This window comes from Triticum aestivum, chromosome 3B (genome assembly GCF_018294505.1).
Source record: "Triticum aestivum cultivar Chinese Spring chromosome 3B, IWGSC CS RefSeq v2.1, whole genome shotgun sequence".
In the NCBI taxonomy this organism is placed as follows: domain Eukaryota; kingdom Viridiplantae; phylum Streptophyta; class Magnoliopsida; order Poales; family Poaceae; genus Triticum; species Triticum aestivum.
This window is the reverse complement of record NC_057801.1, coordinates 822629418-822641920: the sequence shown is the minus strand read 5'-3', so window position 1 is coordinate 822641920 and position 12503 is coordinate 822629418. Positions and strand designations below refer to the sequence as shown.

The 12503-nt window shown below is 41.9% G+C and overlaps 1 protein-coding gene across 1 annotated transcript; it reads right to left on the bottom strand.

Moving 5' to 3' along the window:
- Nucleotides 1–1417: 1417 nt before the first annotated feature.
- On the bottom strand, nucleotides 1418–9324 carry LOC123068026 (CBS domain-containing protein CBSCBSPB3-like). Its single transcript, XM_044490552.1, has 12 exons — nucleotides 9198–9324; nucleotides 8662–8832; nucleotides 8450–8528; nucleotides 8255–8368; nucleotides 3193–3259; nucleotides 3009–3114; nucleotides 2879–2937; nucleotides 2449–2552; nucleotides 2251–2372; nucleotides 2061–2143; nucleotides 1795–1884; nucleotides 1418–1597 (listed from the first exon to the last, which is right to left on the bottom strand). Exons 1-12 carry the CDS (start codon nucleotides 9265–9267, stop codon nucleotides 1418–1420), a joined length of 1245 nt encoding a protein of 414 aa, XP_044346487.1. The 5' UTR covers nucleotides 9268–9324.
- Nucleotides 9325–12503: the final 3179 nt, after the last annotated feature.

The following is a 12503-nucleotide window of genomic DNA, read 5'->3' as shown; positions in this document are numbered from 1 at the left end:
CGCAAGGTTCCCATTTCATCTCTCTTTCGTCTAACCTTCTTTATATATGTGCCACTATTTACTTTTCCTCTTTGATTTTTTTTCTCTCATCTATGATTTTTCTCCATCAATTCTACCAAAAATATAATCAATTCCCTCATGTTTTATTAACTTATAAGAAAACACATTTTGTTTGGTAAGTAATTAAATTCTTACAAAATAAGTGCTTAACAATAAAATGGCATGAAAATCGTGGCGATTGCATACAAAAACTTGCTAAGATTTTAGCGCATCAATATAATAATAGACATACAGTCACGAGCTAATCTACTAGAATGTTTATATTCCCGTTGCAACACACGGGCAATTGTCTAGTCTTTAAAAATAGCATCTCACTATTTTTTTTTACTTCTAAAAGACCCAGTTGGGCATAATAGTGTGTGTCACTCGTCATTGCAAACCACCCAATTTGCATTTACTGCATACGAGGAAAATTGTGTTATAGCAAAAAGACCTTGCCACTCTGTTCCATATCTCTATTCTAATTAACTTACCTTTCGCAATAATGTGGAATTACGTCACTCAATTCCACGCCATATTTGACCACACGTTCCTGCACGCCGCTCATTTAATTTACTTATCATGCATGACTCAAACTACCAAATTATAATAGCGCCGAAATCAAAATTCTAGTCCGGTGATTCCCGTGTGCCCCGTGCCATATAAGGTGGAATTACATCCACTTCTACCTTAAGACAGCCCTGACCTTTATTTATTAAAAAAAAAAAGCTTCCGGGCACATACCTAGTTTCTATAAAACTCCTTAGCCCTGATGACCAGATCACTCCTTCCCCACGTCATCAAAACAAATAGGAGGGATAAACATTGGGTGACCCTAACATATGTTTGGTGATATATACCAAAAATAGGATGTTGTTTCTTGTTTGTGTACATGTATCAGCCTGCTTTTTATCCGTTGCAACAAACAGTCACTTTGCTATTAGAAGAAGAAAATTATACTCTCTCTTTCCCATAATGACGTCTTACATTGTAGGACGGAGGGAGTAATAAATTTGTTTTGACAAGAGAAAATCAGTCAATTAGCCATAACAACCAACAATTGTTTTTATATATAGAGAGTGAAGCACTGATTAGTGTTCCAGCGCAAAAAGAAACACTAATTCATGTTATTGTTAGTTCATCAGGATGAACCAAAGTCAGAGAAAAAACAGCTGAACCCTGGAGAAATTGATCACTAAAGAAGAAGAAGAAGAAACACTCTCTGAAGTCATTTTATAATGACTGCAAACCCTGGAGAAAAATTCAGTGTAGAGGCTTGGCAAGAGCCTTATTGCCGCCGTGATTTGTGTGATCCTCCTCCTGCCTAGTAAATCTATACAGTGTTGAGCTCTTTGCGTCTGAGGTATGTATATTGAAGTCATTGCCGAGAGCATCTCAAGTAGACGATTACCCCGACCCCAGCAACAGCAGCTGTGCTGGCCACTCTACCTAGCCGGAGGGACGGCCAGCCTGTCCCTGCCGTCGAGGTATCTACAGACGACGTCCGTGTGGACTCTGTGCCCGTCTCTAACCCGTCGTCTATGTGCAACCTCAGAACCTGAAACAGCTAAACGAAATGCCAAAAAAGACTGAACCTCGAAGTAAATTACTGAATCTAAGTTGCAAAAAGAAGAAGAAGAACGAAGAAACTAAAAATGATCGGTTGCGCTTAGGTTGCGGCATAACTAGCGAGGATGCAGACGACATGCGAAGCAATGAAGTTGCCGGCCTAGAGAAAAAAAGAGAAAAACTGACCTTCCAACCGGCTGATCTGGCATGCTCAATCGCTGCAACGAGATCACCATCGGTAGCCAGAAGAACTCTGTCACCTTCATCATCATCGTACTGTTCGAAACAATTGTAAGTGAGATGTGAAAAGATCGAAGATATAGAGGGCCGCAAGTCCTACATTAAAGGAAAAAACCCATCTACAAGCTTTTGCTCGCCCTAATTTCTCACTTGGAGAAAGAGGATCACAGTACTAAATAAACAAAGCTCAATGTCAAAGCCCAAACTCTTACCAGAAGGTTTACATTCCCCTTCTCGTTTTCTGTTCCTAATTTGTATGCAATAGCAGACACAAGCTCGTCTAAGCTTTCTGAAACTGCAGAAAGGAGGAACTTTATCAGAAATTCTTCAGGCAGATAAACAAATTTATCATAGTTCATCAGTAAACCGCAATAAGGAAAAGACGATAAGAAATGCCCCAACCGCAACTGAATCTGTGCATCCGCCCTTTTCTGTCTTCAATTTTGAAAGAGAATGCATTGCCAACATGAGGGGGTGTTTGCTTTCCTTCAGCACTATCTGAGGCTACCGTACGAGATTCGTCACTGCACTATATAACAGAAGACTGATTGAACCATCTTCAGGAATGTAAGATTATATGCAAGTCGAAGAAGAACAAACCTATGCCAGTCATTCTCCTCTGCAGGATGCAAGGCAAGTGCTGAATCCCAAAACTTCTGAACCATGGTATTTGCCACATCGTTTGGTCCAGGGGCTCCCTCGACCTAACGAGAACACAAAAAAAGTTGGGATTATATGGTGATGAGAAATAAAAACAACGTATTTGTATGGTGTTCGCCAAAAAAACGTATTGGATGGTATAGTTTTATGAAAACAATCATAGCTAACAGAATATTTTATTCAACTAATGTAAAATATCGCAACTGAATCAGTTTGATGCAACAAAAATAGAACTCATGTGCCAGGGGACTTCCCTTCAGAATGAAAGCTTCACCTTACAAGAAAGTACTGTTCTTTTCTTTAATAGGAAGACATAATGAAATGTGCATTAACATCCCTTGGTAGTGGAAACATAATAATTCATTCTTACCATGGAGATGGATGTGTGGGTTAACGTTAGAGCGTCCAAACAGGCGACAATCTGTCCTCCTGTTCAAAGATTTAACTTAGATATGTACATCGAAAGGAACTTTTCTTTGATGTTAGAATTCAGTACTTACTTTTGCCCGCAACAAGAATATGACGATATTTTCTATCTTGCATTGATTGTAGAGCCTCGAGGATTGATGTGTCCAATGTAGCACAATCAGGACTTGCAGTCATGACCTTCAGGAAGTTAACATCGCTTTAGGAAAACAAATCTTGATTGCTTACAATGTGGTTCCTTCAGTTGTTTTGCCATACCTTTTCTACGAGAGTCACCTCTGGGGACAGATTTTGTGCCACTACTCGCAAAACCAAATCCTTGGAACTGCAGTGTGCTCAGCATCTTGGTGATAGTACTTAACAAATAAATGTGATGGGAAAAATTTAAAACTACGCGAATTTTGATAAGAACATACGTGAGAACGATGAAGGAGAGGATGATGATCCAGAGCTGGATAACCTAGAAGAGAATGAGGAAAACAAAAATAAAGATCCTGAAGAAAAAGAGGGTATGCAAGAGGATGAGGAGGAGGCTATTGATGAATTAGATAAGGCCAATTTCCCTTCCAAGACCAACAAACAAACCAGTTTGAGCAAGAAAATGTCTCAGGAGTCTGCTTCTGCAGTTCAAAATCATCCAGTTAACGTAGTTGATAATATGCAAGTTCGGATGTCAGAGGGCTATGAAAATTTAACACCAGTGAAGATATGTGAAGATGAGAGTGAGCCAATTGTGGGATCTGGAAAAAGTAATGTACTGTCAGTCCATCTAGACTATTGCTCTGAACAACTGAGTAAATTTGAGATGGAAGAGTCTGATGGGGAGGGAGATAATATCAATATGGATATGGAATGTTTACCAGAAGATCTAACCCTGGCAATGACCTCTGTTAAGAGATCTCTACTTGATTCCCTGGAAAAGGCAGACTCTATGGTCAAGAAAATCAACAATAAAAACTCACCTACATGGGGCCCGGTGCTTGTTACCAAACCAATGACCAGAAACCATGGAGATATAAAGATTATGGATAAAGCAACTGCTTACATGAAGAAGAAGAATCTGGAGCTTCCAGCTACTTTCAAAGGTAAATCATTTGCTAACTTAGACCCTAATGAACTTGCTTCATATTCATCTAAGGTGGACTTATGCATTGGTAGTAATGAGGAGGAAAAGAAAGTTATCATTCTTGACATTATTAACAATGAGAAGCGTAGATGTTTGCAATTTGCAGATGAAAATCCGGAGATTGTTCTCCCTGAAAATTTAGACATGATAGAATCGAATGATTATCTTTCTGAATCTGACATGTAGACTCTCCAGATGCTGATTCAGTTGGCACTGATGTTTCAGCTGTGGTTTGTCCTACTTTGAACACCAAGAAAAAGCCTTGTGGCTTATCCCACCCGTTTAGATATAAATGATAGGTGCCTTTTGGAATATTCGTGGTTTTGGACAACCTGGTAAAATCCAGTGCCTTGCAGACTTTATCTGCAATAATCAAGTAGATTTCCTCTGTTTTTCAGAGACTAAAAAAGAGGTCATTGATGACCACATCCTTAACAATATTTCTGGTAGGAATGCTTTTGATTGGCATTATTTACCTGCTATTAACACAGCTGGTGGGATCCTTGTGGGTCTTAAAAATGATTTATTCAAAGTGACTGGTTTTATTAATAAGAAGTTCTGCATTATTACTACCCTGAAAAATAAATCGGACGGTTTTATCTGGCAACTTGTTGCTGTTTACGGTACATCTTACAATGAACATAAACTTGAATTCCTTGCTGAATTGCATGATATCATGGATGGACTCGAATACCCAGTTTTGCTGGGAGGGGACTTTAACCTTGTCAGATCTTCTGCTGACAAGAATAATGGTGTTGTTAACAACCAATTTACTTACCTCTTCAATGACTGGATTAACAAATGGGGTCTTTTGGAAATCAATGTAGCTAATAGAAAATTTACCTGGAGTAATAATCAAGATAATCCCATCCTTGCGACCATAGATAGAGTTTTTGTTTCCCTGAACTGGGATGCCCATTTTCCTTCGTCAGTTGTTAATGCATTCCCTCGTGTGGGTAGTGATCACACCCTGTTGATTTTGGACACCGGGGCTCGGAGGGTGACTTCCCCAAAGATTTTTCGATTTGAAAAATGGTGGCTTGATCACCCTGATTTTAAGGAAATGGTGGTTGAAACGTGGAATACCCCTGTTCCTGGTAAAACAGCCATAGACATCTGGATGAATAAGAGTAAGCTTTTTAGGAAGAAAGCCAAGGGCTGGAGTATTAACGTTGAAGCTGATTTGAAAAAGAAGAAAAGGGAGCTTTTGCTCGAATTCGACATCTTGGACGTTTTCGCCGAGAGAAACCAGATTAATGACGTTGATAAAACTAGAATGGAAGAGATTAAAAAAGAACTTGCCTTGATCTGGAGTAAAGAGGAAACTGCCTTGTGGTAGCGGTCCAGAGATCGTAGGATTATGGATGGAGACAAAAATAATGCGTATTTTCATGCTATGGCTAATCATAGACACAGGAAAAAACACTTGTCTGAGCTGATTGGCGATAATGGTCCTGTATATACCACCTAGGATATGTTAGAGGTTGCTGCTTCTTACTACAAAACTCTGTTCTGCTTTGAGAACAAACATAATATCTGTCTTGGTCCTTCCTTTTGGGAGGAGGATGAATTAGTTACCCAGGAAGAAAATGATCAACTACAAAAAAGTTTTTCTGAGGAAGAAATTAAGGAGGCAATCTTTGGCTCATACGCCCATGGGGCTCCTGGTCCGGATGGGCTATCCTTTTTATTTTACCAGTCATTTTGGGATGTTATCAAAAAAGATTTTATGGCTCTGGTCAGAGACTTTGAGGAAGGGATGTTAGACGTGCAGCGTTTGAATTTTGCTCTGATTGTTCTAATTCCTAAAGAACCAGATGCCAGGGAGATGAAAAAGTTTCGCTCTATTAGTCTGAGTAACTGTGGTATTAAAATTTTCTCTAAAGCCATGACAAATCGGGCCTCCCCTGTGGGACGTAGGTTGATTTCCTCTAACCAAACTGCCTTTATTAAAGGGAGATATATATTAGAGAGCGTGGTGTTGGCCCATGAAGTAATCCATGAGATGAAAAAATCAGACTCGCAAGGTCTGGTCCTAAAATTGGATTATGAAAAGGCATATGATAGGGTTAACTGGGATTTTCTGTTTGAAATGCTCCAATCGAGAGGTTTCGGCCCCAAGTGGATTTCTTGGATTAAGAGCACACTTATCAATAGCACATTCAGTGTAAGGATTAATGACACTACTGATCCTTACTTTGTAGGGGGGAAAGGTCTCAAGAAGGGGGGTCCGCACTCTCCTCTTCTGTTTAATCTTGTTGCTGATGTTTTTACAAAAATGCTCAAGAAAGCTGCTTCCCAAAATTTGATTTCTGGGCTTTTGCCACATGTAATCCCAGGAGGTGTGGTTAGTCTACAATATGCAGATGACACCATACTCTTCCTGGAAAACTCCACCCAGAAAGCTAGAAACTTTAAGTGGCTTCTGTCATGTTTTGAAAACCTCTCTGGTATGAAAATTAACTTCCACAAGAGTGATCTTATGACTATTAATATTGATGACACAATAGCTAAGGAATTTTCTCAAATCTTCTGCTGTAAAAAAGGTTCTTTCCCTATTAAGTATTTGGGAGTGCCTTTGCACTATGACAAGTTGAAAAAGGAAGACCTCCAGCCTGTTATTGACAGGATCATTAAAGGGATTTCTGGCTGGTTGGGGAGGTATCTTACTTACAAAGGAAAAATTATTCTGCTTTGTGCTTGCATTATTAGCATTCCGGCCTACCTGATGTCGGTGATCAAATTCCCTAAATGGGCAATTAATGCCATTAACTCTCAGATGGCTCACTTCTTCTGGGGGGATGTGGGTGAACATCACAAATACCACTTGGCTAAGTGGGGTTTGATTACCAGGAAGAAGGATTTTGGAGGTTTAGGGATTCCCAATATCAAAGAATATAATATGGCCCTATTGGCTTCTTGGGGTAAAAGATTTTTTACCAACCCTGAATCTGATTGGGCTAAGCTTCTTATTTACATATATAGAGTTAATTCTCCCAATCTCCTGTGGGCTAAAAGTGAAGGGGGCTCTACCTTTTGGAAGAGCATTACTTGGGTTCTCACTGCTGCAAAAACTTTTTATAAATGGAAGTTGGGGGATGGTAAACTCATTAGTTTCTGGCATGATGTGTGGGTAGGGGAATGTTCCCTTAAAGTGCAATTTTGGGACTTGTCCAAAATCTGTAATCAAGTGGATTGCACTGTAGCTCAAGTGTGGGATGGTGAGGAATTGAAGTTAACTTTTAGAAGATGTGTTGACAGATCTGGGTTAAACCTGTGGAACCAGCTTGTCTGTTTGGTTAAACAATACCCTCTACTAGAGGAACTGGACACCCCCATTTGGGGGCTAGAGACTAGTGGGGCCTTTTCAGTTAAAACCTTTTATAATCAGATCAATTTTGGGGGTGTGATCCCTGATGTTAGTACTAAGATGTGGAAAATTCTTTGCCCACAGAACATACATATTTTCTTATGGCTTGGTATTCACAACAAAAGAAGGGAAGTAGATGACCCTTCTTGTCTGTTCTGTTCTGAACCTGAAACGGTTCAGCATTTGATGTTTGACTATGTGGTAGCCCAACATGCTTGGGGTTTTGTTGCAGAGTTCTTCAAAATTGAAAACGTATCTTGTTTTGATAAAGTTGTGTCCTTCTGGCATATGCATAAAACTAAAGCTGTTCTGAACATGGTTTCATCTGCTACCTTATGGAGCTTGTGGAAACTAAGAAATGAATTTTGTTTTCAGGGGCGCAAATGGAGGAATGTGAATTGCATTCTTGCAAAACTAAGCTGCTTTTTGCACCAGTGGAAAGTTCTCTGCAACGATGGCCAGGCAACCCTACTTCAACGATGCATCTTGCTACTGGACAAGCGACATGGGGAACTCCTCCGGATCGCCTGGAGATGAGGCTTGGGGAGACCAACTGAGACCAATTGAGATCAGGGGCATCGGGAGGGGAGCGCGACAGCTGTTCTTCTTTTGTTGCCCTGTTTTGGTAGTTGGTTTCCTCTGTGCTGTTCAACCTAAAAACTTCTGTAGTTTGATCCTGAACTTGGGTTTTAGTCCTTTCTAGCAGTTTTTGCTTTTCCTTTTGAGCTTGGTGCTCTGTATGACCGTCGTTCCTGGTGGCTCTGCTTCAATAAAATGGGGCAGGGGGGGTGTGACCCCCTTTCGTTCAAAAAAAAAAAACATACGTGAGAATGCCTTGCAGCATGTTCCCTGTCATGACAACCACTGAGTTAACTCGGTACTCTCTCATCTTTTTGGCAGCTACAATTACCAGATCCGATGGAGACACCGATGGAACACTATAAAGGATAAGCGATAGCAATATTCAGTCATAACAAACAAAATCACGTCACACATTTTTCTGGCAGTAGCAATTTGACCTGCTATTTTCAGTTATGATAGTTGACAAGGAAGGCTTGAACATGTGGTCTCGAAGATTTTCTATTAACGTGTGCGGACCTGAAGTAACATCAGCTAGTTAATCAAAGAGACCTGAATGGAATGCACCATGGGTGGTCTTAAAAATTGAAATAAGTATACTTGACAAAAAAAACTAGTCAATTTAATCATATTAAAGAACTGAAAAAGGAACCTGCAAATTCATTTCCCCACTGCCGTTCGACCCCTTCCATAGCAGCAGCTATAGCACTGCCTTGCTCTGCTGCCTTTTCCATTCTTGAAATTGCATCGCAGAGGAACTTGGTAATGTCCAACATTGCAATGACCTCACCATGCTCCACTACAGGAAGATGCCAAAATTTGCCTGTATATGAAATTCATATGACAAGAAAGAAACCATGAAGATAAGATATGAGAGGTGCATAAGAATGACAACAACATGTCAGTATAAAACCTGCCAGAAAATTCTTAAGAGAACATTCTTGTACATTTCTTGCCTCGGGCGCCTATAAGCCAAGATGAATAAAATTAGTCTGAGTTACACTATTCCTCAGTTCAAACTGACTTGCAGTTTCAGATTATTTCTTTTCTCAGATGTATGGTATTGTGGGTTTTATATTCGGCTACGACATCAGTTATTGACCAAATACAATGCTATGATTATGACTAAAGGCGAACCTAGCAACAAATACTGCAAATTGTGGTACTGAAGAAAAATAACAAGCAGACCTTCGACCATCTTCTGCAGTGCCTCGGTGGCTGGTGAGTTGGACATGACAAAAACTGGGTTCCGCGTCATCACCTTTGCCACACTCGTTGTGTCAGGCCTGAGACCCTCAGCTATCACTCGACCCGATATGTCCTACAGAAAAACACACAGATCCTCCATAAAACAGAATTTTTAAAAAAACTATATTATTATTATTTTAACAAATTCGGAAAATGTGCCCTAATAATAATATTATTATTTTAACAAATTCGGAAATTTTTGTGAATTAGGGCACACATTTTCTGAATTCGTTAAAATAATAATAATATTTTTTAAAAAATTTCCATTAATCACACAACTCATCGATAGGAAACCTAATGCTCATCATTAATTCCATCCAATTCCTTGAGAAAATCCCAAAACTGAACCCAATACTGTTTTCGATGTCCATTGTTTAAATAGAATCCAACTTTCCGAAAATCCAAATCTGAGCCCGAGCTCATCTGCACCTGCGCTCACCAAAAAAATCAAAATAAATACTAAAAAACTTCAAAAAATTCCGAAAAAAATTGGGGTGGTGGACAATTTGATGCGTGAGGTGCGCCCTAATTTTCAAAACATTTGGACTTATGTGCAGCTCTCAGCAAAAAAGACAAATCGGAGGTCTGTAAAAATGTGTACTGTTCATATACTGTTTTGGTCTGATTTGTCTTTTTTGCTGAGAGCTGCACATAAGTCCAAATGTTTTGAAAATTGGGGTGCACCTCACGCATCAAATTGTCCACCACCTCAATTTTTTTCGGAATTTTTTGAAATTTTCTGAATTTTTTACGAATTTTTTTTTGAACGGGTGCAGATGCACCCGGGCACCGAAACGCCGCACTCCTAACTTTCCTGTTTGTCATAAATAATAGGGTAATAAGGAGTCATGACTGTCTCATTTTCCCTGAAAATAGGAACACCTTAATCTTTGCTACAGAATTGCGGACTATGTTTTCCACGTTTGCAGATCATCTCAACAGAAAGGTTGGAATTGATATTTCTGGCTCATCCAGCACAACGAAGGCGCTGACCCTCCCGGAATACTGCACGCCTCGGACACCGCCGTGGCCTCCGGGAGCGTCAGCGTCTTGGCCAGCCTGAGCTGCTTCACCGTCCGCTCCTCCAGCGACGACCTACGCAATGGGACCTCTCAAACCGGTCCCATGAAGTAAACGGGTACATAAGTGGTTCAGTACTATTCACACCCAAAAACTACCAAGGGAACGTTCGGGCACAGGTTTTAGCAGGCGAATTCTCTCCTTGCTACTTCCTCGATCTCAAAGTATTTGAAGTTCTAAGAGCAACTTCAACGGGACGAACCATTTCGTCTGTTTATGTTTGTTTGGGTCGCCGCACACCGGCCCAACGCGTCGACCCTTCGAAAAATCGTCCGCTGGGCGTCTGTACGGACCCGTTTTCGGTCTAAAATTGCGCCTGAAATGCGTCGGCGCGCACGCTGAGCGGACGCGCCGCGCGTCTCCTCGGCATCCGCCGCGGTCCCACTTGGTAGCCACCCAACTACCGCCCGTCGTCTAATTTATGATGACCAACGACACCCACTACTAGGGAAAACCTTATACACAGAATCTTATCAGTAGCGCGTGTTAAAATGAGGCGCTACTGCTAATTAGCAGTAGCGCGTCTGCCAAAACCGCGCTACTGTTACCCCCTTAGCAGTAGCGCGGCAGGAACATACCGCGCTACTACTATAATTGCCACATCGTTCCCAACGTGCTAGGTATAGTAATAGCGCCCTTCTAGAAACGGCGCTACTACTACGTATTTTAGCAGCAGCGCGTTTTCCCTTCCCACGCTACTGTTAAAGCTATTCTCACCTAACCCCCCGCGCAGCCTGATTCCCTCTCCTCTGCTTCCTCCCCCAATTCCTCACTCTCTCTTCTCCCCCTCGTCGCCTCCGCCTCGCCGCCGTCTCGCCGCCGTCTCCCCCGACCCCGCCTCGCGGCCGTCTGCCCCGACCCTGCCTCGCTGCCATCTCCCTCGACCCACCTCGCCGCCGTCTCCCCGACCTCGCCTCGCCGCCGTCTCCCCCGACCCCGCCCGACCGCGCCTCGGTGCCGGCGTCTCCCCCGACCCCATCTCTCTCCCCGCCCTCTGTAAGCACTCTCCCCTTCCGATCCCTCTTGTTTGCTTAGTATGAACCCTAGCTATTTAGTGCTAGTTAGTATGAACCCTAGGCTATTTTTAGTGTTAGTTAGGTAATTTAGTGTTAGTTAGTTAGTTAGTATGAACCCTTAGCAGTAGTTCCTAGGTACTAATTAGTTAGTAAGAACTAGGTACAAATTAGCTAGGTAATAGTTTATTTTTATTTATAGTAAGTTTATTTTCAGTAAGAACTAATTGAATTAATAGAACATGTTAGTAAGAACTTGTTGCTATTTTTTAGTTAAAGCAATTTTTCCCGCATCGAAGTGGACGATGCCTATCCCGCATCCTCGTCGTCGTGTCGGTGGAGGACGACACCTGCTTGACCAGATGGGCCATGTCCGGGACTGGGCTCCGCCGGGGTGGTACTGGGAGGCGCTACCTACCGGGGGGCGCAGGTTGGTGAGGAGCCAGCCTGTCGTTGACCCGAACCTTCTTTGGTGGCGGTCGCGTGGGCCAGTGACGGTCCAGAGGCTCGAGGACCCCGTGGAGGTGGTGCGTCACCGTGTCAGTGAGGAGGACGCGCCCGTCCGTCACTACTTGTTTGCGTTGGAGCACAGGTTCTCCAATACCTGGCAGGTTCTCCAGGGATGTCACTAGAGCTATGATCCCGTGATGGTTCCTTCTCTGTGGGTGTCCACCGCCCGCGACGATACCCGTCGTGTGCTAGGGTTTTAGTTGTATTAGTGATGTTATATGTATGACACTATTCGGGATCTATTAGTGATAATATTCGACGATGTACGAACACGCATGAGATGATTTACTTTTGCTTATTCAATGCATGCTAATTTGAGTCCTATAAGATATTTTGAAATGTATATCTTGTGTTGCTCAAATAGGATATGTGCTTGCCCAAGTGGCCGGTCATGTTTGCAGGTTACACCTCCGAGTGGCCTATGTTTTGCCGGAGTGTTGATTCATTTCCGTTCCGGCAAATTTCAGGCGCTCGATATGTCCTATTTTAGCAAAGGTCATGCCGGATTTTTCCGTGAATTTTGGCATGACTTGTGCCAGAATATGTAGGAAATATCGAGTGCCCCGGATTTGTGTGTTGAGTATCCTGGTAGTTGTCTTCGATCGATTTTCAATTAATGTTTTAACGATGAACATAGGAAATG